This window comes from Narcine bancroftii, chromosome 3 (assembly GCF_036971445.1).
Source record: "Narcine bancroftii isolate sNarBan1 chromosome 3, sNarBan1.hap1, whole genome shotgun sequence".
Lineage (NCBI taxonomy): Eukaryota > Metazoa > Chordata > Chondrichthyes > Torpediniformes > Narcinidae > Narcine > Narcine bancroftii.
The window spans coordinates 265668249-265691895 of NC_091471.1; the positions used below are offsets into that span (position 1 = coordinate 265668249).

Consider the following 23647-nt stretch of genomic DNA (forward strand, 5'->3'; position numbering starts at 1 on the left):
ATGGCTTACTAATTATATATGTAGAACTTGGTACTTCTGTCTAGGGCTAGGAGACCCTTATCTCATCCAGACTATCTCAACTTCCTACATTCTATCATTCCTTACCTCTCCTTATCTTATTCATACAGTGGGCTCACTGATCCTTGAAAAGACTAGAAGATTCTTATCTTACAGAGGCTGACTCTGCTTCCTGCATTCTAATTTCCATGCTTAGCCTATTCATACTGGTTTAATCCATCACTCCACATGTCTGCACTAGTTTCCCCATCTTTCATATTTTTATGTCAAGTTTCCTCATCTCTCACAGAAGTACCCTCCCCTTACATTCTTCTGCCTCCTGGATGAGTTTGGCATTAGGCAATCCTGTCTGCCTAAGTGCTGTTTCTGTGAACTTGGAGGACCAGGGGTATCCTGTCGGTGTCCCATCATGTCAGGGCTTACTAATTACATATGCAGAACTTGCTGATTCTGTCTAAAAGGCTAGAAGACCCTTATCTTATTCAGACTAACTTTACTTCCTACATTCTAATATCTATTCTTATCCTATTCATACTGGCTTTATTCATTACACATATATCTATACTAGTTTCCTCATCTTCATATTTTTATATCAGTTTTACTCATCTCTCACATGAGGACACCCATATCCCCTGAGCATAAAGTCCTCCAAAAGGTAGTGGACACAGCCCAGGACATCACAGGCAAAACCCTCCCCACCATCGAGAACATCTGCAGGGAGCACTACTGTCGGAGAGCATCGGCAATCATCACCCAGCACACGCTCTGTTCTCACTGGCACCATCAGGAAAGAGGTAGAGGTGGCACAAGACTCGCACCCTCAGGTTTGGGAGCAGCTGCTACCCCTCCACCATCAGACTAATCAACAACAAACTCAATCAGGGACTCTTTATTGATCTTTTTTATTCTCTCGGTATTGCCCAGTCAGTTTATCTGTTTGCATGGATGCGCTTGTGCACAGTTTTCGTGCATGACCAAGAAGAGGTCATTCTGCCTTGCCTGCAGGATAAAGAATCCCAGGGTCGTAGGCCAGGTCATGGGCATCTGAAGAGCCCAGCCCACCCTTTAACGTCCTCTCTGGAGGAACTGGGAACTGAGACCATTTTGCCGTGAAGGACAGGACGTGGTGACGTCATCGCCCAGGGCATGCAACGTCCGTGCGTCAGGACGCTGCGTGGAGCGGGGCCGCGGTTCGGGTGAGATGGAGTGGCCGGCCAGCGGCCCGTAGGAGCGGTGGACGACCGCGTGCGGGCGCCTGGCAATCGGGTCAAATCGACCGCCGGTCTCGGACCTTCCAGCGCCTGGAGCTCGGGATGTAGCGCGCATCCGTGAGCTCGAGTTGCCCGGACTGAGGGCCCGCGCTGCAAGCCGGCTCTTTGTATGTACGTTAACCGCAGGCAGCTTGTGGGGGCCGTGCAGCGGCAGGCCCAGTCACCAGATGCAAGGTCGAGGGGGGCTTGGGGCCTTGAATCCTGATGTCCTATTAATGGGCTCCAGTGAGGGGGTTCACTGCAGTTGGTGTCCTTCTGCAGTGTGGCTAGTTCTTCCCTCCACCCCGTGCTAGACCCGCAGTTCTTTTTATTTTGCTTTATTAATAATGGTAATGGGATATTAATATGAGCAGGCAGGAAGGCTCCGTTGACTCTGATGGGAGTGGGATGAATGAACGACGTCTGGGAAACGATCAAACAGACGTGGACGCCGTCCTGACTGAGGGTGGCAATGATGGGGCTCTGGAAAACCTCGATGGCAGAAGAAATGTTCTCAGAGGGGATTGGGAAGAAGATTTTCATGATCAAGAGGCTTGTGCCCCTGCAGAGAATGAAGATGAAAACGATGAATGGAAAAGCGTGGATGATGTCGAACTGAACAATGCTATAACTGAAGAAGACAAGCTTTTGGTGGATGATGCAGGCTTGTCAGACATGAATGAAGGTTCTGGTCATTTGGTTGACGATGGTGTGAAAACCTTCAGTTCGGGGACTGACAACACAGGGGAGACTTCGGATCTTGTATGTGATAATGTAGAAGATGATGATCACTGCCAGATTAAGTTACTTTCCGCTCATTTGCGCCAACACGAGCGGACTTCAGTGATCTTGGAGAGCAAAGGAAAACCAACAGAAGGAGGGACTGATTCATCAACCGGAGAAAGTGACAGGCAACTATCTGCTATGGTTAACCACCAAGATATTTTGACTGACATGAGCCATGAACATTCAATTTATTCCGATGAGCAACTTAGTTTAAGAGGGAATGGAATAGAAGATCTGGTCCTAGATCACAGCAAGCTGACCCAAGATGGTTGCCTAGAAAGAATTTATGGTTTTAATAGCCATGCAGTGCCTAACATCCAGGATAACCTAAGATTAGCACAAACTGAGGGAAAATATACAATCTCCCAAGAAACAGAAGATCTATCTGGAAATTACTTTGGCCAAACTAAGGAAGTCATTAAGGGTATGCACCCTGAGCAACCAACTCCTGATTTCCATACAAATGATGATGTGGAAATTGAAGATTTTTCGAGTTCTTCTCTGGTAGGTAGGCTGTTACTTAAGCAAATGATGCTGAAGGAAGACTGGAAGAAAGAGGGAGAAGCATTGTCTTTAGCAGTTAAAGAACTCAAAGAAGAGGTTGAATGTATTAGCAAATCTTTTTTGCCTGAATATGTTGATCCATCAAGTCAAGGTGCTTGTCATAAAAAAGCCAATGTTCGTGAACAAAATCGAGAGGTAAGAAAGAAAACTGAATAGAATATGTACTAATTACCTGTTCGAAATCATAATGTCATCGTACAGAAATATTACAGGAGGTTCAATGCACAATGCAAGTTTTCCTTTCTGGTATTAAATTTGGCAGATGTACTTTTGAGGTTTATTGTGTGTTTTGGGATGTAAATTTGGCACAGGTATGGTGATGGAGCTTTTCCACAATTGGTATTGAGTTGTGTTCTGAGGATGAAGTAAAGCAGCTGTTCTCAACAAGGGCCTGACAGGAGGGCACCCCCCACTTTCTGTGGGGGGGGGGGGGGGTCACAGCACATCTAACTAAAAGCCTTGTTTTCTTTTCACCTCACGTAATAGTTTTTGTTTTGTTATGTTGTGAGTAAGAGAGAAGTACGGAAGAGACCAAAAACTTGACTGCTTCACAGGGGAGGGGACCCATAAACTTTGAGCAGAGTCTTAAGGGGACCATATCCAAAAAAAGGTTGCGAATGGAACATTTTATAAGGATTTCTCTACTGTTATACGTCTGTTACAAACTGCTGATTTGTAGAACTAGATCCTGCACCCTGGTGATGTTATGGCCATTTAATTTTGTGATTAGCAGCCCAGCCCTTGTCACTGAAAACAATTTGGTGGTTTTGCAAAGGCAAAGTGCATCCGTTGCTGGAAATATGAAGTAAAACAGTGCTGGAAATAATTCTGAAACCCAGATACGGTAGTATCAGGTGAAATATTTCATCAAAGATCTTTAACTCTATCTTTCCCTCTCTCCAATTTCAACCTCATTTATTTCCAGGATATGATGTATTGTAGTTGAGTGTATTCAATTTTAATTGCTTTATACAATTATCTGATATCCATTGTCGCTTATGAAAATTTGTGGGTGTTATCTTAGACTAATTCAGACATAACTTTAGCCTTCTTAGCAGAGTTCCCCAGATGGGTAACTGCTGTTGAAGAAAATTTTGCTGGTGGAAGAAATTATCGTCGTAAATTGCCCAAAGACTTCATAGTAAGGTTTAGACATTGAAATACAATATTCTGAAGCAATGTTAATATTTCTGTGCTTGTGTGGGTAAAGTCCAAAGCAGTTGTATATCTGATAGACTTGGGTCATTGGTCAATCTGGCAGTACTGCTATAGATAATATTTTATTAAAGGAAGATTAAAAATGTGAGTTTGCATTTCTTGGCTTATTTAAAAATCATCCATCTGTAATTTGCATCTACTAAAAGAATTTGAGGTGCAAAACTTACCCAAAATTGTGGAAATGTTTGGATGCACAAATGTACAGTTTGAATTGTGGACAGAAGTATTTGCAGCATAAATGAGCTGGTTAAATGTTTTTGATTCAAGATTCCTCCCACATTTATCACGATATTCTGTTTTACTCATGAACAAACACAGACTCGCCACGTTGCAAATAACTCGACTTGTAGAAATTCTGCTTAAAAATTCTCCCATCATTTTTAAAACATTTTCAACGGTCATAAAAATAAAATATTTCATTTCATTAATGACTGGATACAGTATAGATTATGGGTAGTATCAGGGCAATTATTCAGTGAAATGAAAGATTGATAGCAAATGTCTTTGATATGCATCATGGGTTACTATAGAAAATGGATGGTTGCAACTTGTAGAAAAATCAGCTTAAAGACAGTCTCAGGACCCAAGCTACTGCATAACCCAAGGACTGCCCATATTTATCTGAATTGAATTTGCTTCCATTATTCCACATAAGCCTGAGATCAACCACATGTAAGAATCTGGACACTTACAGCTACATCATGCAGACTACACAGTTGCGGATTGAAGCTGGCTTTGAGGTTTTTTTCCTGAGTGAGTTCATATCATTTGCTGAATTTTATGGAGCTAGGTATTTTCGAGGGGCAGGGGCTGGTGAAGTTGAGATCAGTTAAATCACGGTTGGTGAGAACCATCTGTGCAGCTCGGTTATGTACAAGGCTGTTGAATTACCATTGAGTTACCAAACAGACCTGATTTTTTTTCTTCTGCTTCTTCATTTTAAAATAATCAAGTTTTTAAAGTAATTTTAAACACTTGGACAAAAGACTTTAGATTGTCTTTGGTATTAAAATTTATCATTTTATTTCAGACAAAGAAGAAATTTTCCTTTCCTACATTTAAGGAAGGTATGTTGATCCCTCTTCATCAAGTATATATTATTATTGTTTCGTCAACCAAGCTATTAAAAAGGGAGATTAGCGTTTAGATCTTTCACTACTTCAAATCTTACCAATTAAAAGTACTTTATTTTTAAAGTGTAGTCACTTTGGTAAAGTTGGGAATCCAGCAGATTATTTAGTTCCACAAACAGACAATGTCCTGTAACATTTTGCCTCAGTAACTTGAATACAACTTGAATGGTAAGTCTTGCTAATAATTTGCTTGAAATTATGCCATTTGAATTAATGTGCAATTTTGTATGTAGAGCATACAGCAAGATTGCACCATGTTTATGAAAGTTGTCATTTTCTTTGTCAAATAACAAGTGGGTGATAATGGAACTAGTACAGTGGTTTTCAACCTTTTTTCCCCCCTCCCCATTCACCTACCACCTTAAGTAATTCCTGACTAACCACGTAGCACCTATGGCATCCTCTGTGGTTAGTCAGGGAGTTCTTAAGGTGGTAGGTGAATAGGGTGGGGGGGAGGGTGGGAGGTTGAAAACCACTGAGCTAATATATTGGTTTGACATTTCCTTTGTTAGACATTCCCTAGGTTAGAAAAAGCTGGAGGTGGTGGTGTTTGGGGTAGGGAGGTGTCAGAAGAATATTGTTGCAATTCTTGTTTTTAGTCACTATTATGGCCAAATAGGGCAGATTTTGGGGACTGCACATGAAGAATCTCCTGGAAAGTGGGTATTACTGACAATATTACTGATTGTGTGGTGATGGATTGAAAATCGATTTTAACTCTGGATTCAGTAATAGTATTGGCCTGCCTTCCTTTGTTTAAAGTAATAGGACCCTGTGAGTCAGAGGATCTCCTTGATGGCATCATATTTGCAGCAAGTTACCTTGGATCAACCCAATTATTCTCTGACAAAAATCCATCGACTAATGTCCGAATGTCACAAGCACAGGAAGCAGTGGGGAGAATAAAGGTGCTGATGTAAAGTTTATAAATTAATGCATGATATTCTTTTGACGTTAATATTTTTTTAAAATCCAGCAAAATCCTTGTTATATTGAATGTGATACTGATAAATGTTCTGGTTAAGGAGTCTCCAGATATGATGTCTGACCTGCACTCCTAATGTCCTGGGCCAGTGAACACAATTAAGTAAAAGTACGAGTAGGGTTTTATGTAGCTTCTATGAGCCTCTTTTCCTATTCAGTGAAGTTGCAACTAATTATGCATTAATGCATTATGCATTAAAAATAAAAAGTTTAAAAGTTTAAAAATACTACACTGTACTTACATTGAGCAAACTTCACTTGCATGAATATATAAGCCTTAAAGTGTTTTACTTTATTTTCAGTCACATTCTTTGAAAACATTTAACCATCACCTGCATCTGCAGGTTCCTCCCCCCTCTCCAATGGACTGCCCGAAAGACAAAAAACAACGTTATAGATAACGTTATTCCCCCAAGTTTACTGATAAAGCCTCTAACCAGGGCAACTCTTGCAAATCAGGGCTAAGGAGACTCCTTAAGAGAGTCACCCCAACAACGAGCGGCATCATCCTGGGCGATGCCATTGCTGTTTCACACAACCTTATTCAAACAGCTGCTATGAGCAAAACATGACCAAGGCCCTCTGCTGGCTGAATATTTTCACCAAAGGTTTATGTGTTACTTCAGAGAACATTTACTTTTCACATTTTTAAAATTGTGTATTTTCTACTTATTTATTTATTTTAAATTTAATTTTAAAAAATTTCCTTGTTTTTTTTGCTGGTTGCTTGAGGGTGCCAGTTGCTTGAATTCCAGATGCTGGTGGTTTTACTGTATAACCAATATTTCTAGATTTCTTAGATAAAATAGCCTCACCGTCTACTTCAGTCTCTGTTCATAGGGCACAACCGCTCATTCCAGGAATAATGTACTGCACTGCTTTAAAATCATAATGTATCCTCATTTTGATGTGAGAGAGCTGCATGGGTCTCATTATCCCCAAACAATCTTAACATTTTCATACTTTTTTGATATCCCTTGTGAATCTGGGTTGGTCACCATTGGGCTTGCAAATAATCTTCCTTGTGACTTGGGGGGGAGGAAGGCCTGGTTTGTTGTTTAGGTTTATGCTTGAATGACTGTAATAAGGATGAAATACTGGTGAGATTCTGGCACTTGTGGACTCTAGCAAGCAGTCAGGTTCTTTGCAAAGATAAGAGAAGTCTATGTGTGTGTATAATGGAAATGCAAGTCCAGTAAGTAGTTTGTAATTATTTATTAGGCACCTGAAGGAGAGTTACAACCAATGACTGCAATAGATCTGTTTATTTCAACACAACGGATCAAAGTACTGAATGCAGAAACACAGGTAATGGGATATCTGAATGACTAGAAATGTACCCAAGCTCTTATGCACACAGTGTATATTTTGCTCTGTGTCCTGGTACTAAAATGCTATGTTGAAAAATCTATTTGAAAATTTTAAAAGTTATCTAATATTTTTAATTAACTAGAGTTGTTCATTTCATTGTCACCAATTTAAATGTTGCAAGTTAAGTTACTTCTAGCAAAACTAAATAAACTGAAAAGATAATGACCTTAATTTTATTGATACATAAATATTGGCCAGAGCACTGACTGTCTGTTTTAAATAGTCCCACTGTAGTGGCATTTGGGACCTCAGCCCAAAGACTTCATCTCCAAATGATCAACATTCCCTCAATACTTTAGTAAAGTACAAGTCCACATGAGTATTATGGGAATTGACGGATATCTATCACATGAAAGCAGCATAATTTTAATTTGATTCGGACATTGTGTTTGGCACAGACATGGCCGGGCCCTTCAGCTCACCTGTATTGTACTGTTCTATCTCCAAGGTGTTATGCATTTCAATTTTGAAGTGGGGTGAATTGTTAATTGGTCTAGTCTCCAGCAAGAATGGTACCAATAAAAAAATCCTTGCCATGTTGTTCAAAAACCTGTCCAAGCACTTGGACTGGAATGAAAATGGCTAAGTATTTTACAGATTAATTTCACAGCCCATGATGAAAAGGTACAAAGAATCCAGTTGTCTGGATTATTCAAATCCTAGTGGCAGGTTATACTGCTGTGACATTAATGATGACACCCTCTTCCCCCCAACCCCCATGAGTATTCTCATTTTTGCAGGTGGTTAATGATGCACGAATGTTCTACAGCTGTAAAATGCTCAAAAATAGTGTGAATACAAAATCCTCAATATATCTCAGCTTACAAGACATGTCAGTGTGTCTGCCTTAAGTTATTGCTTAGTTTCTTGTCATCACACTGGATCAATTTTTAACAGGAATCCATTTTTCAGATTCCACAATTGTGGTTACATGTGTTTGGTTTATCACAATTCCCTTTTTGTTGTAGGAAGCCCTGATGGATCACCCTCTGCAAACCATTTCATACATTGCAGACATTGGAACTACAATAGTTTTCATGGCACGGCGCCGACTACCACGTAAACCTCCAGACCAAGAGACAGGGAGCTCTATGGCAGGAAAACGAGAGTACAAGATGATATGCCATGTTTTTGAGTCAGAAGATGTGAGTACCTTGTATCATTCCATTATGGCACAATCTTTCAAGCAGTAATTGTGGACTGTTGGGATCTTAGCTAATGATTATAAAATGTCTCAATGACATTTATGATACTGCTCATTCGTGTCTTTTTTTGGAGTTGTGGCCTGATTTCAAGATTAACTGAGCTAGGGCTTTTCTCTTTGGAGCAAAGGTGGATGAGAGGTGACTTAATAGAGGTCTTCAAGATTATGAGAGGCCTAGGTAAGGTAGACAGTCAGCCCTTTTTTCTCAAGGTGAGAGTAGTAAGCCTCAGAGGTCATCTTTACAGAGTGGAGGGTGGAGTGTAGGCGAGACATCAGGGGCAATTTATTTTTACACTAGACACTTGGGCACATGGATGAAGAAAAATAGAGGGTTATGAGAGTTTAGTTTTTTAAATTTTTTTTGTCGGTATATAAGGGTTGGCACAACATGAAGGGCCTGTACTGTGCTATAATATTCCATGTTGATTCCCCTTTGGTCACTTGTAAATTAAGGATATTGTTAAGAGTTATTATTTTCTTTTCCCCTGTGCCCTGAGGATGTGTATGAAATCTATAGTGTGATTAATTGGTATGTACAGTTTTAACAATGCAATGCCCTTACTTGCAGGCAACTCTCATTGCACAGGCTATAGGCCAAGCTTTTACTGTGGCTTACCAGCAGTTTCTGAATGCCAATGGTATCAATCCTGAAGATCTAAGTCCCACAGAGTACAATAATTTACTTGACACTGAGTTCTACAATGGGGATCTTGTACACTTTTCCAAATCAGAGAACTCTAAAGAGGTGAGTGTCTGTTGTGATGACCTGTGGTATAGTTTATTCCTTTCAAGGTTAGGAGGATATTTAAAATTTAATAACATGGAATAACCTCAAGGCATTTTTGGATTTGGACATCTTCCTATCAATCTCTTCCAACAGGCAATTGTTGATTTTATATGTTCTTTCCTCATAAAATAATCTCTTCATCACAGAAATCAAATGAATCCATGCTGGTACAGCCTCCAAGACAAGTACTTGTACATCCTTTCTTGAGCATGGAGATTGAAACTTCATACAGTCCTTTCAGATGTAGCCTTAGCAAATCTTTGAATAATTTGCAAATAACCTGGCCTCCTTAGACTTGTATTCCAACTTCTTTGCAATAAAAGTAATGTACTATTTCCATTCAGAATTGTTTGTTGGACCTGCATACAAGTATGTTTCATTCAATAATTTACATGGGCTTGTTTCTCATTTTAGAATGCTTCTCTTTTCTCTATCTCCAGGTGTTATAGTCCCTTTAACTTCACCATGCTTTAGTTACCATGTACAAATCTATCTACCCAGGAGAGGTTCTATCCTTCCCATTGCTGATTACAAACAGGTACTGGTCAAGCTGCATGCTGTGGTTAGTAGGCAAGAGACAGCCCACTTCAACACACCACAAATCGTAGTTGGTGATCTTAACCAGGCCTGTCTCAAGAAAATCCTGCCCATTTATCACCAGCATGAAACATACTTAACCAGAGACCCCAGCACTGCTACACCAAGATAAGGCCTATCGTTCTTTCCCAGGGACTGCATTTTGGCAAGTCAGTTCATCTGGCTTTGCTCCTTCTGTTTTTGCAGAGACAAAGGTGTAAAGAGAGGCTTCAGAGATCAATTTTGTTTTGCAACAATTGATTCTCACCTCAAATTTGCGTCACATCAAATGTGTGTCGCGTTAAATTTGCATGCATCAATTTTGATTATATTATTTTTTGTCACATCAATTGAAATGAAATATTGCGTCTTTTCAGATATGCTTTGCATCAAATTTTGTATCGCATCAAGTAAGAACAGCTTCCTCAAGTAAGCGCATTGGGCGGTGTTTGAGAACTCTGCTGAGAATCTGAACGAGCACACTGACGCTGTCACACACTTTATTGAATGTTTCATCCAACTACGATTGGATGAGTGTGTCCCCACCAAATCATTCAGGGTTTTTTCCCAAACAGAAGCCCTGGATGAACAATGAAATCCGAAATCTGCTGAGAGCCAGATCATAGGCATTTAAGTCCGGAGACCCAGATGAGTACAGCAGGAGCAGGAATGACCTGTGGAAACCTATCTCCTGGGCGAAGTGGTGATTCCAGTTGAAAATGGAAACAGCAAAGGACACCCAACAGCTGTGGCAGGGCCCAAATGCCATAACCTGTTTGAAATCCAAATCTGGTAAAGGAGCAGATGGCAAAGCTCTCCCAGAGGAATTCAATACCTTTTGCGCCTGATTTGACAACAGTAACAACCACTCCTCCACATCCCTATGTCCCCGATGATCCCATCCTGTCTGCATCTGAAGAAAACGTGCATACTGCCTTCAAGAGAGTGAATCTGAAGGAAGCATCCAGCCCGGATGGAGTACTTGGTGAGCACAGATCTTTAATGCTTGGCCAACTGACCAAGGTATTCGTGGATATCTTCAATATCTCACTCCAGCAGGGCATGGTACCCACCTGTCAAAATTGCATCAATCGTACCGGTGCCCAAAAAGAGTGCAGTAGCCTGCTTGAATGACTATCGACCAGTAGCACTTACATCAACAGTGATGAAGTGTCTTGAAAGGCTGGTGATGAAGCAGATCAGCTCGTGTCTGAGCGGTGACATGGATCCATTCCAGTTTGTCTGTTGTAGAAACAGGTCTACGGCAGATGCCATATCACAGGCTTTACACAAAGCTCTGGAACACCTGGACAGGAAATATGCTCTTTATGGACTACAGTTTGGCATTTAACACCATCATCCCCTCAAAACTGATAAAACTCCAAGGCCTGGGAGTTAACACCCCTCTGTGTAATTGGATCATAAATCTCCTCACCTCCAGACCACAATCAGTGAAGATTGTTCAGGATTTCTCCACAATCTTCATCAGAACTGGAGCACCAAGAGCTGTGTTCTTGGTCCCCTGCTCTATTCACTTTACACCTATGACTGAGTAGCTCAGTATGACAATTAACACCATCTACAAATTTGTTGACGATACAACGTTAGTGAGTTGTATAAAGGATGGGGATGAGTCAGCATATAGGATAGAGATTGAAAACTTGGCTGAATGGTGTACCAACAACAACCTCCAGTCAATGTCACCAAAATTAAGGAGCTGATTGTGGACTTCAGGAAAGCCAGAGATATGCAATCCAATGATCATTGGGGGATCAGAGGTGGAGAATTTAGATTCTTGGGAGTCACTATCTCAGAGGATCTTTCCTGGACCTAACATGCCAAATGCATCATAAATAAAGTGTGTCAGCGCTTCTACTTCCTCAAGAGTTTACGGAGGTTTGATATGATACCAGAAACCTTGGCAAATTTCTATAGCGGTGTGGTGAAAATGTGCTGACTGGTTGCATCATGGTCTAGTTTGTGATTGTGAATTTTAGGAGGGGAAAACCAGAGGTATACAATCCAGTGATCATTGGGGGGAACCTGAGGTGGAGAGAATTAACAAATTTAAATTCCTGGGAGTCACCATCTTGGAGGACCTTTCCTAATGGCATTGTGAAAGAAGCACGTCAGCACCTCTACTTTCTTAGGAGTTTGCAGAGCTTTGGTATGACATTGAAAACTTTGGCAAACTCCTGCTGACGTGCAGTGGAATGTTGTCTGATCTGCATCACTGCATGGAATGATGGCACCAATACATCTCAGCAGAAATCCCTGCAAAAAGAAGTGGACACAACCCAGTACACTACCATCGAGAAAATCTACATGGGAACGCTGCTGTCAGAGAGCAAGAGCAATCATCAAGGATCCACACCACCCAGCATATGCTCTATTCTCGCTACTGCCAACAGGAAAAAGGTATAGGTGCCACAAGACTTGTAGCACCAGGGTCAGGAACAGCTGCCTCCCCTCTACGTTAATTAATTTTATTTTCTGTATTGCTCAGTCAGTTTGTTTGCATTTCTTTCTGTTTACATTTCTCTTTTTTGTCTCTTGAGCACAGTGTTTTGCACTACCGATAAGTAGAAATTCTGCCTGGCCCACAGGTAAATGAATCTCAGGGATGTATGTGATGTCATATATGTACTGACAATAAATCTGAACTTTGAACTCAAGTAATAGTTATTTGCGATTGTAAAGAGGTAATTTGGCACATTGCAGTCTTGTGAGACACTTGATAATAGAGATGCAAATACTATATCGTAGCCCAGATTATTCTAACTCGTTGCCTTGTGAAATGACCATTATGTTCATGTTGGTATAGTTCTAACCTCTAGAGACGAGGAAAATCTGACACATTTGGGCTTTCATTTAGGGCAAACCTAACAAAATATTTGTCAGTGTTCACTCTGCATTTGGTTAATTGGCTCATGGTGGTGGGTATGGTGGTAGCAAATTTGAAAAATAAGATCTTGGAGAGAAAAGCAGTAAAAGGTGTTAGAAAGCAGGAGTCAAACTGAAGGTAAATGATAAGTCAAGTGAAGTTTATTGTCATCTGACTGTATAAGTACAACCCGACGAAACAACGTTCTCTGGTCCTCGGTGCAGACAACACATACAGACAAACAATATATATATCACAGCACAAGTATTTAATCTATAAAAATAAACGTTCTTTTATGAGAGTCTTGGGTGGTTAGTGTAAGCGATTCCTTTGGTCGTTCAGCATGGGAAGAAGCTGTTCCTCAGCCTGGTGGTGCTTGCTCTGCTGCTCCTGTATCTCTTCCCACAGTCTCTTTCTGTGAGAGGGGCAATATTATGAGGGAACAGGCAGGATAGCGATTGGTGGAAATTGTGATCAGCTGTTCTTGCTTTTGAAAATTTTACTTTGTTATTATGTAATGCTTTTATTGAAAAAAGTAATGATATAATTTTGTTCTCTAACCAGGTCCATATTGAAAAGACGAAAGGTGAGATCCTTGGCCTTGTGATAGTGGAGTCAGGCTGGGGCTCTATCCTTCCCACTGTGGTGATAGCCAACCTCATGCATGGTGGGCCTGCAGAACGGTCAGGAGAGTTAAACATCGGGGATCAGATCATATCTGTGAATGGCACCAGTTTAGTTGGCCTGCCACTTGCTACTTGTCAGGGCATAATCAAGGTACTGAATCTCAATGGCTTTGGAGTTCTTGTGCATGGTTTTGTTTCTTGTTTACATTTTTTCAGCTTTAACATTATGCTCCATGAAAGTCTTCAATACTTATAACGTGGATTTCCCCCCCCCCCCCATCTCCTTATCCGCAGTTTTGCTTTCTGTTACCTGCGATCAACTGCGGTCCGAAACTGATCCGACTGTCCTGCTCTCTCCCCACAGCCCTGTATCAGTCTCAACTGATCCGACTGTCCCGCTCTCTCCCCACACCGTGTTGGTCTCCACACCGATCCCACTTCCCCACTCTCTCCCTGAAGCCCTGTGTTGGTTCTCTCACTGATCCCACTGCACCGCTCTCTCCCGCAGCCATGGGTCAGTCTTTACACTGATCCCACTGCCCTATTCTCTCCCTGAAGCCCTGTGTCGGTTCCCTTCTTACAAATAAAAAGTTTACAGGTACACTACAATATCCCATATAGCTTTGCTAAGTATATAATATGCTGTTCGCACAATGTCCTCATCGCATAACGCGCATTTTCACAGAACGTATTGTGGGCGTTAAGCAGCGCATACTCTGTATAGGGTTCCGTACTATCTGTGGTTTCAGGCGTTGGCTGAGGGTCTTGGAACATATCACCGTGGAGAAGGGTGGGACTTCTGTACAGTAAAATTCTTGTTATTCAGAATTCAAGCAACCGGCAAAATTAAAATTGCAGAATATAAATAAGTGAAAAAATCTAAAAGTTTAAAATTGGTGCCTCCTCGTGGTTCGTTCACTAATAATGCAGCATGTAATCTCAAGCAAAATTCACTTATCTGGCATCTACCAATTCCCATAGGTACCGGATACTGGGGGGGATTTACTGTAGTTGGTTCCTAATATATATAAAACACACCAACACACTAATGGCCCCGGATTTCTTGGTTGATGGGTTTTTCACCTGGTTTGACGATGAGTTGGAAAGTAGGAAATTGTCTTTGCTAGAAATTAAGTATATAAATTCGTAGAAACATAGAAGATAGGAGCAGGAGTAGGTCATTCGACCCTTCGAGCCTGCTCCGCCATTCATCGAGATCATGGCTGATCTTAAAGTTCAGTACCCCGTCCCCGCCTTATCTCTGTAACCTTTAATACCCTTATACTGAAGAAATATATCTAATTCCCTCTTAAATATATTTAATGAACCTGCCTCTACTGCCCTCTATGGGAATGAATTCCCCATAAGTGCACAGATACATCACAGCACCTTGAGACTTTTTGTTTTTTTTTATAATGGCTCACTGTTCAAGGGACCTGTAATTAATCCTGACATTAGGTGCTGTTTTCTCTGCTTCTGTTGATTTCTGCCACTTATTTCTGCTTCATTGACCAAAGATGTGTTGATAGGTTAATTGGATGGTGTTAATAAACCCTTATCATAAATCACAGTTGGGGAAAAATGACCATGAGAAAAATGATTGCAGGATTACAGAGAAATAGATGGAAATTATTGTGATGGGATTGATTGGCTGTGAATGGCATGGATCCAGTTATTCAACTAACCTTGTTGTACATTGTAATAAGTAGGGTTATGGGAGTAGTACATACTTGTGCCTGTTGATTAGTTATGCACCATGAATCAAATGAAGGGATCAACAGTGGCTTAGGTAGGAATGTAGAAAGACATTGGAAACACTTTGTGTGGGTGTGGTACCTACATAGTGAAACTATAAAACCAGGCAGCACTCTTAATAAACCACAGAAAAGGCATGTTATAGTCAGCCCATTCTGTAGCCCATATGGTACCTCCATTTGTGTCATGCAACTTGTAGGCAAGTGATTAACTCCAACAAGGAGCTAACCAATTTTTGTTGGTTGGGTGCAAAGTGGATAAATTACTGAACTAGTAACCAGAGTTCAGAAATGTTGATGCAGCGACGTACATTGGTATCTCACTGTGGCTACTGAGAAATTCAAGTAGTTAAATGTGCTCATTCAAATTGGGTATTGGCACCAAGTCACAAGAGTTCTTTGAACCTGTTTTACCATTTAATAAGATCTTGGTTAATCTAGTTGCAAATTTAGATATTTTGAAATGGTAGGCTCATTAATAAGAGAACTAGAAAAATACTGGATTGGAGTAAATATACACCTGCTTTACAGATATGGAGATACACAGGAGACTACAGATTCTGGAATCTGAAGCAAAACACAATCTGCTGGAAGAACTCAGTGCGTCAAGTAACATAAGTGGGGGATAAAGAATAGTTAACATTTTGTGCTGAAACCCTTTATCAAGACATTTTTTTCCCTCTCAAAGTTAAGCAGTGGATTTAGGTCTTCCACTTTCCAGCTAACTGGGAATACCCCTGGAGGGCATGTGGCTCATCTAAGTAAATCTAAACCTGATGTTGATCAAATAGTCTCTCAGTGGAAAGCTGTTGAATCCGGCTTATCCTCTCAGCCACTGAGTTAGCCTGAGATTCTTGGTCAATAATCAGTATTGCAGCGGATAAAGTATAGAAGACTGCAGATCTGATAACAGGATATAATTTGGTTGTTATGCCTAGTTTAAATCAAAACTTGCCACATGGTTTAGATGAAGACTTGCATTGGAAAATAGCTACTGAATCCATGAAATTTACTGAGAAAATGGTAGGTAACTTTAGAACGTTAAGTTATTGAGTTGATACGTAAGCTTTGATCTGATTATGTGCCAGTCATTCAGTGCAAATCCTGCTAAGTCGAGGAATTGCTACCACTGCCAGGTGTATTATAAATGGTTTTTTTGCTTGGTTCTCTTTGTATGATTGTAAGTACACTTAAGGAAAATTTGTCCATCTGGCATTTCAATCTATTGGTTTTATTAAAGGATTTAAAACATCAATGTGAAGTGAAGCTCAATATTGTGCGCTGTCCTCCAGTCACCACTGCAATCATCAAACGACCAGACATGAAACTTCAGCTGGGATTTAGTGTTCAGGATGGCATTGTAAGTACAAAGATGACATTAACAATTTTTTTAAATTTTACTGGAAGTAATTTTTACTATCCTTCCGGAGAGAACTTCTAATCTCCTAAAGCTTTCATCCTTGTGTTTAAGAATGAGATTTTAATTTCACAGAGAGGAATGTGAACTAATGTTATAGGTATTCACAGGACCTCACAGGTAAAACCATCCCTACTATCAAGAATGTCTACAGGGAACACTGCTCTTGGAGAGCAGCAGCAATCATCAAGGATCCACACCACCCAGCGTATACTCTGTTCTTGCTGGAAAGAGGTATAGGTCCCACAAGACTTACACCAGCAGGTTCAGGAACAGCTGCAACCCCTCCAGCATCAGACTCCTGACAACATACTCAATCAGGGACTCATTTAAGGACTCTTATTTTTGCACATTATTGATTTTTTTTCCTCTGTATTGCCCAGCCAGTTTGTTTACATTTCTTTATTTTTTTACCCATGTATATTGAGTACAGGTTTTTTAGCATTATCAAGTGGTAATTCTGCATCACCCAAGGAAAAAGAATCTTGGGGTTGTATGCATTGTTGTGTATGTACTCTGACAATAAATCTGAAATCTAATATCCCAGCAAAAGGTTAATATCAGGAATTGCCATGTTCTAGAAATGTGTTAACTGCCTTTTAAAATCTGTCTTCTTTTCAATTATATTTTCTACACTTTAACTGAATAATTTTGATTTGCTAACCTGTATCAAGACTTTCTAAGATGAAGAATAGACATTGTTTTTTGATTGGTTGAAAGTTCAATGATCAATAGGCAAATGAAAACTGCCACCAAACCAAACTTGTAGGAATTAGCTTAATTCAATTTATATAACAGAATAACATCCTAGAAATCTCCAGGAGAAGGTCATTCAGTCTATTTTGTTCATGTCAGCAATAAATGAACCCGTGAAGCCTTGTTATTTGTCATTTATTTAGGAAGTGCTAAATAAATCTTCAATGTATAAATCCATTCCAATTTGGTATTAATCTGAATTCCCAAAGTGAATGAAGTAGTTGTATGTTTTTATCTCCCTTCATTGTTAAGGTATATGATTACTAGTAAATTGATCTTGATAACCATGTGGAGTATTTGCTAAACCAATAGCAGTAACCAGATTATTTGATCATTATCTCTAATTTTTGTCAATGTGAGCTAAATTTGTGAAAGTGGCTTTTGTATTTATTGTCCCTCAATAGTAACCAGTTTAATGTAATTGCCTGTGAGGTTTTAGAATATGATTGTGATAAGGTTTAAATTAATCAATGTTAAATCCCTGTGAAAACAGCTGCTTTAGGGTGTAAATCCGACAACAACCCTTTCTTTAAAACAAACTGACAGTATTTAGTCCAAGGCTTTATTAATTCCCAGGAGATGGATGATATTTGATCTGTTTCAGTTGGTGCGGACTGAGAGTGAATAGAATTGTTGGCCAGGACAGGAAAATTTGTTTCTTTCACCATTCATGGTGTATTTATAGAACATCTGAAAGGCCTGATAGAGTCCATTGTTTGCCTTGTGTAAAACTGGGACTCCTGACATAACACAGAATACTTCATTTTTAAAAAATTCTTTTTTTATTCTGTCCTTTTCAGGATGTGACCATTATTAGTGAGTACAATGTTTATTTCTTATTCCTAAATCTCCTTGAGAAAGTGGAGTCATCAGTCTTCTTGAACGACAGATGTGCTTTTGGTAAAGCTGAATAGTGAAACTGAACAACTTGGAGCTGGTGATGATGAAGGAAGAGCAATATATTTTCAGCTCTGAATAATGTGTGGGTTGGACAGAACCTGCAGATGTTTGCACTTCCTCCCACTTGCCTGCTGTCCTTGTTGTAGAGATTGAAATTTTGGAGTGTTTTATCCACTTTTCCCATTAAATTCACTAGGGTTTCTTGATGTCACTCTCGGTGGCTTTGCTATTAAGGGCAATTGCTCTGACTTTGCCTCAAGAATTCTGCTGTTTAGACTAAGATTATGGTGAGGTTTGAAACTGAATTGTCCCTCCTGAAACTGCAGCTTCAAATCATGAGCAGGTGATTGATAGCTAAATATTGCTTGCAACCATTGTCAAAAACACCTTTTATCAATTAATTTGCTGATCATTAAGAGTACATTGGACAATAATTATCTTGATTGCATTTGTCTTGTTTTGTGAACAAGATGCACCTCGGCAACTTTCCACCTTGTTTGGATGACACCAGTGTTATAGGTGTATTGGATCAGCATAGTTGGAGAGGTGGCTAGAGAGCACAAGTCTCAAGAGAAAACAAGGTGCATCGCCTTGGAAGTTTATGCTCTTAAGTTCTTTCCATTCAGTCAGTAGCACCAGGAGATATAGATTTTGTTTGATGCAGAGAATGGGGTCTCTGCTTCACTTTTGATTGTATGTCTATCTTTTCCTCTCTATTTCAGATTTGTTATCTCAGAAGAGGCTAGAGATTAGGGTGCTTTTAAGACTTGTAGTCCATACACATTCAAAACTGAATTGACTGCCTAAACTTAAAACAAATCAACTTTGTGCCTTTTTGTCATTGCGTCCTACTAATTTAAACTGAGAATTGCTGGGTGCCTATTATAAATTCCGTCGGATACTAATGTGAGCATAGCTTTAGGCTATCTTCACAATGCTATAAATTTATAACAGAGCTCCTACCCTGAAGCAGCCCACATTATAGCTGGAGATTATAACCATGCTGATTTAAAGGCAGTCCTCCTGAAATTTGAACAGCATATTAAATGTGCTATCAGGATGAGGGGGGAGGGGAGGAGTCACGTGATGGAGTAGTGGCCGGACGGTGAACTCCAGCCCTCTCCAGAAAAGTCGGGAAAAACAAGAGAAAACACAAAGGCACAGAAATAAAAGTTACAGAAAAGTGAGTATAAAGGTGGAAAGAAGATGGCGACAAAAAAAGAAAAGTCGAAAGCAACGGTAAGAAGAGAGGAAGAGAAGACAAAGGAGGAAAAAGGTGAAGGCCTTACCTGTCCGAAGAGGCCCGCTGCGGAGAGAGAAACCCGCTCCCTCAGGTCGGTAAATAATGGACTACAAAAATGGCTCGCAGAGCCGAACAAAAGTGCGCAACCGCGCATGCGCGAAGTTTCGCGCATGCGCGATGCGAATGAAAAAAAACACACCGACGGGAGGGGGGACCAGCTGGGGAGTCGATCTCCACAGCCGGCAACGACAGCTGCAGAACACCTGCAGCAAGAAGAGACCACAGAAGACAATAGAAACAAGATAGAAGAGGAGGAAAGGGCAACAAAGAAACAACAGATGGTCAACCCAGAGGAAGAAGAAGAGGAAGAGTATGGTGAAATAGAAGAAGAAAAGAGAGGCAAGGTAAAGGATATACTTGCTCTTATTAGAGGATACATGGAATCATTTAAAGAATGGCAAACACAGGAATTTAAGGATTTAAGAAAAAGAATAAACAACACAGAGGAGAAAATAATTAAAATGGAGATGACCTTAACAGAAATGGGAAAAAAAATGGACAAGATGGAAGAGCGGGCAGTAGCAGCAGAAATGGAGGTAGAAGACTTAAAAAAGAAATTGGAGAAATCTAATAAAAAAACTAAAGAGACACAAGAACTACTAGCTCAAAAAATAGATACAATGGAAAACCATAACAGAAGAAATAACATAAAGATAGTGAGCCTTAAGGAAGATGAAGAAGGCAAGAATATGAGGGAGTTTATAAAAGAGTGGATCCCTAAGACCCTAGGATGTCCAGAACTACAGCATGAAATGGAAATAGAAAGGGCACATAGAGTATTGGCCTCTAAACCACAACCACAACAAAAACCAAGATCTATTGTAGTAAAATTCCTAAGATATACTACAAGAGAAAAGGTACTGGAGAAGACAATGGAAAAAGTAAAAGAGGGCAACAAACCACTGGAGTATAAAGGGCAAAAAATCTTCATTTATCCAGATATAAGTTTTGAACTCCTAAAGAAGAGAAAAGAGTGCAATACAGCAAAGGCGATTTTATGGAAGAAAGGGTATAAATTTATACTAAAGCATCCAGCGGTATTGAAAATATTTATTCCAGGACAGCAAAACAGACTATTCTCGGATCCAGAAGAAGCACGAAAATTTGCAGAACAATTACAAAAATAGACTGAGGGAGGAAGACGGGTAATGAGAGTTAAAATGATCACGACTGATATGTATGTGGGTAAAGACAAAAATAGACTGAGGGATGAAGACGGGTAATGAGAGTAAAAATGATCACGATTGATATGTATGCAGGTAAAGAGGTATAAGAGTGAATAGAGACAATGAGCATACATGAATGTATCTGTACTTAGAGGAAAATATAGATAGTATAGACAAGAATTAATAAGGGAAGGTAATGGAATAGAGAGAATAAGGAGGGAATTAAAAGAGGGACCTTTGTGACATATGAAAAGTGAAATCTTTTCTGGGGGAGGCGGGGTGGGGGGAAATAGCGGTCACTGCACAATCAGTTGACGCTTGCGAGTGGATTCGCAAATCCAAATGGAGAGGGGAGATGTGGTTGTCCGACAAGGGATAAAGGACAACTCAGGAGGTGAAGGGGAGATTGGGGATAAATAAGATAGAAATAGGAGAATAAGGAAAATGTTAGATGTTGTAGGAATGTTGTCTTATGAAGAGTTGAAAATAAGAAAACAGAAATGGAAAAGGAGGAAAGGTAATGATGGAAAAACGGAAAGAGAAGATAAACAAAATATAAAAGGGCTACGCTGAACTATATGTCTTTAAATATTAATGGAATACATAACCAAATTAAAAGGAAGAAACTACCAAATTTAAATGAATAAATGTATTCCATTAGAAAAAAATAACATATTGGTTAAGAAATAATATTGAAATATTCGAACAAGTATAGGAGCCTTACATTAAATACAATAGCGAAAACCTACCGGGGACAAACATTACCTAAGTTGATGGAAGGAGAAGGAAAGAAAAGAATGGACTCAGTAGAATTTCTGGTGTAATTTTGTTGAATGACAACATTGTCTGACTGGATTAATGCAACCTAGATTGTATACCTAAAATGGATGAGAGGGGGGGGTGGGGGGGTGGTTTGGGAGGAAAGGGGGGGGGAGAAAAAGTCACTGTATATGTGTGAAAAGAAATAGTGTATATCATGGCTAATGTGATTTATGGTGTGAAAAATAAAAAAATTAAAAAAAAAAAAGGATGAGGGGGGAGGGAAGGAAGACACTTGACAAAGTTTATTCAAACATGAAGATCAGCTTTAGATCAATACTGCTACCACACCTAGGCCTGTCGGATCACCATCCTTATTCTTAATCCCAGCATACACTCCCCTTAGAAGGAAAGACTGTTAAGATATGGCCAGAAGGAGCTTCCTTGCAGCTGCAGGATTGCTTTAAAAGGACCAATTGGGACAATTTTTGAAGATCAGAATTTGGAGGAGTGCACATCAGCTGTTCTCTGTTATATACAGAACTGTGTTGGCGATGTTACCGTTGACAAACATATCCAGGTGTATTCCAACCAGAAGCCCTGGATGACAAAGGAGGTCAAAACTCTTTTCAAGGATTGTAATACCACCTTCAGGTCTGGCGACAGAACACTATACAGTGCCGCTAGAACCATCCTGAAGGGAGGCGACAGGGATGCTAAAGTGGCCTATAAGAGGAAGATTGAAGATCATTTCATCAATAACAATCCACAGCGAGTGTGGCAGGGCATTCAGCATTTCACTAATTGCAAAACCAACAACAGTATGACTGTCGGTGGTGATGCCAGCGGAAATGAACACAATGTCCTCATCAGCCTCTAAACAGCCACATCCTCACTATGCAGGAGCATGATATGAGATGGGTGCTCAGTGCGGTGAATCCAAGGAAAGCCACCGACCCTGATGGCCTGACTGGAAGGGAGCTAAAGGAATGTGCCAGCCAGCTCACTGAGGTCTTCACAAAGATCGTCAACCTCTCCCTGTCTAAATCGATCATTGTACCTTGCCTGAGGTCAATGACGACCATCCAGTAGCACTTACTCCGGTCATCATGAAGTGCTTCAAGAGGCTGGTCTTGCAACACATAAAAGTCAGCCTTCCACCCACCTTTGATCCATATCAGTTTGCCTAAAGGGCAAATAGGTCTACAGTGGATGCCAACACAACTGCTGTTCACACTGCACTGACCCACCTTGAAACCAGGAGAGCTATGTGAGGATTCTTTTTTATAGACTTCAGCTCTACCTTTAACACTGTCATCCTGGGTAGACTAGTTACAAAATGCTGAATTAGGATTTTCTCAATCTATTTGTCTCTGGATTAAGGACTTTCTAATGAACTGCTCCCTGACTGTTAAAATTGGCACTCACCTCTGCTCTACCCTTAGACTCAGTACTGGCTCAAGGGTGTACATTGAACACCATCCTCTATTCCCTCTATACCCATGATTGTGCCTCCACATATTCTACCAACATCAGCATCAAGTTTGCGGGTGACACGACCGAGGCTGGACTTGTTTCAAGAGGAGATGAGACAGCCTACAGGGATGAAGTCCAAAGACTGACAGTGTGCTGTTCAGAGAATAATCTCATCTTGAACTCCTCAAAAGTTTATAATAGCCTTCTGGAGGAACAGTTCAGTCCAGACCCAAAATGGGGACTATGTGGAAAGGGTCACTGTTTTCAGGTTTCTGGGTATGCATTTTGCTGAAGCTCTCTCCTGGACTGCCAGTGCCACCTCAATAGTTAAAAAGGCACAAAAGGATTCTCAGGAAACTGCTGGTGTCTTTTTACCACTGCACCATTGAGAGTGTGCTGGCTTACTGGATTCCTACGTGGTTTGCCAGCTGCTCGGTAGCAGACGAGAGAGAGAGAGAGAGAGAGAGAGGGTCATCAGTATGGCCCAGAAGATTATCGGGTACTCACTGCCCTCTTTGGAGGATTTATTCTGCTCATCTGGTCATCTGTTTGACTTGCTGCCCTCTGGGAGATGTTTCAGGTCTATTAAATCTCGGGCAAGCAGTCTTAAAAAGTTTTAACCCGAGCCATACGTGAACTGAACGCTGCCAAACATTGAATATTGTATTCTTTTATTGTTATTATTTTTATATCTTATTTGTATGCATCGTCAGGA

General features: G+C 40.3%; 1 protein-coding gene across 1 annotated transcript in view; it reads left to right on the forward strand.

Annotated features, from left to right (window-relative positions):
- Positions 1-1178: 1178 nt before the first annotated feature.
- Positions 1179-23647, forward strand: part of LOC138758702 (amyloid-beta A4 precursor protein-binding family A member 3-like) — a 28138-nt gene continuing 5669 nt past the window's right edge. The window contains exons 1-8 of the mRNA XM_069928024.1: positions 1179-2753; positions 4867-4903; positions 5732-5877; positions 7175-7261; positions 8293-8469; positions 9097-9273; positions 13340-13552; positions 16396-16515. Of these exons, the coding sequence (XP_069784125.1) occupies positions 1635-2753; positions 4867-4903; positions 5732-5877; positions 7175-7261; positions 8293-8469; positions 9097-9273; positions 13340-13552; positions 16396-16515 (2076 nt within the window). The 5' untranslated portion in view covers positions 1179-1634. The remainder of the gene's footprint in view (positions 2754-4866; positions 4904-5731; positions 5878-7174; positions 7262-8292; positions 8470-9096; positions 9274-13339; positions 13553-16395; positions 16516-23647) is intronic.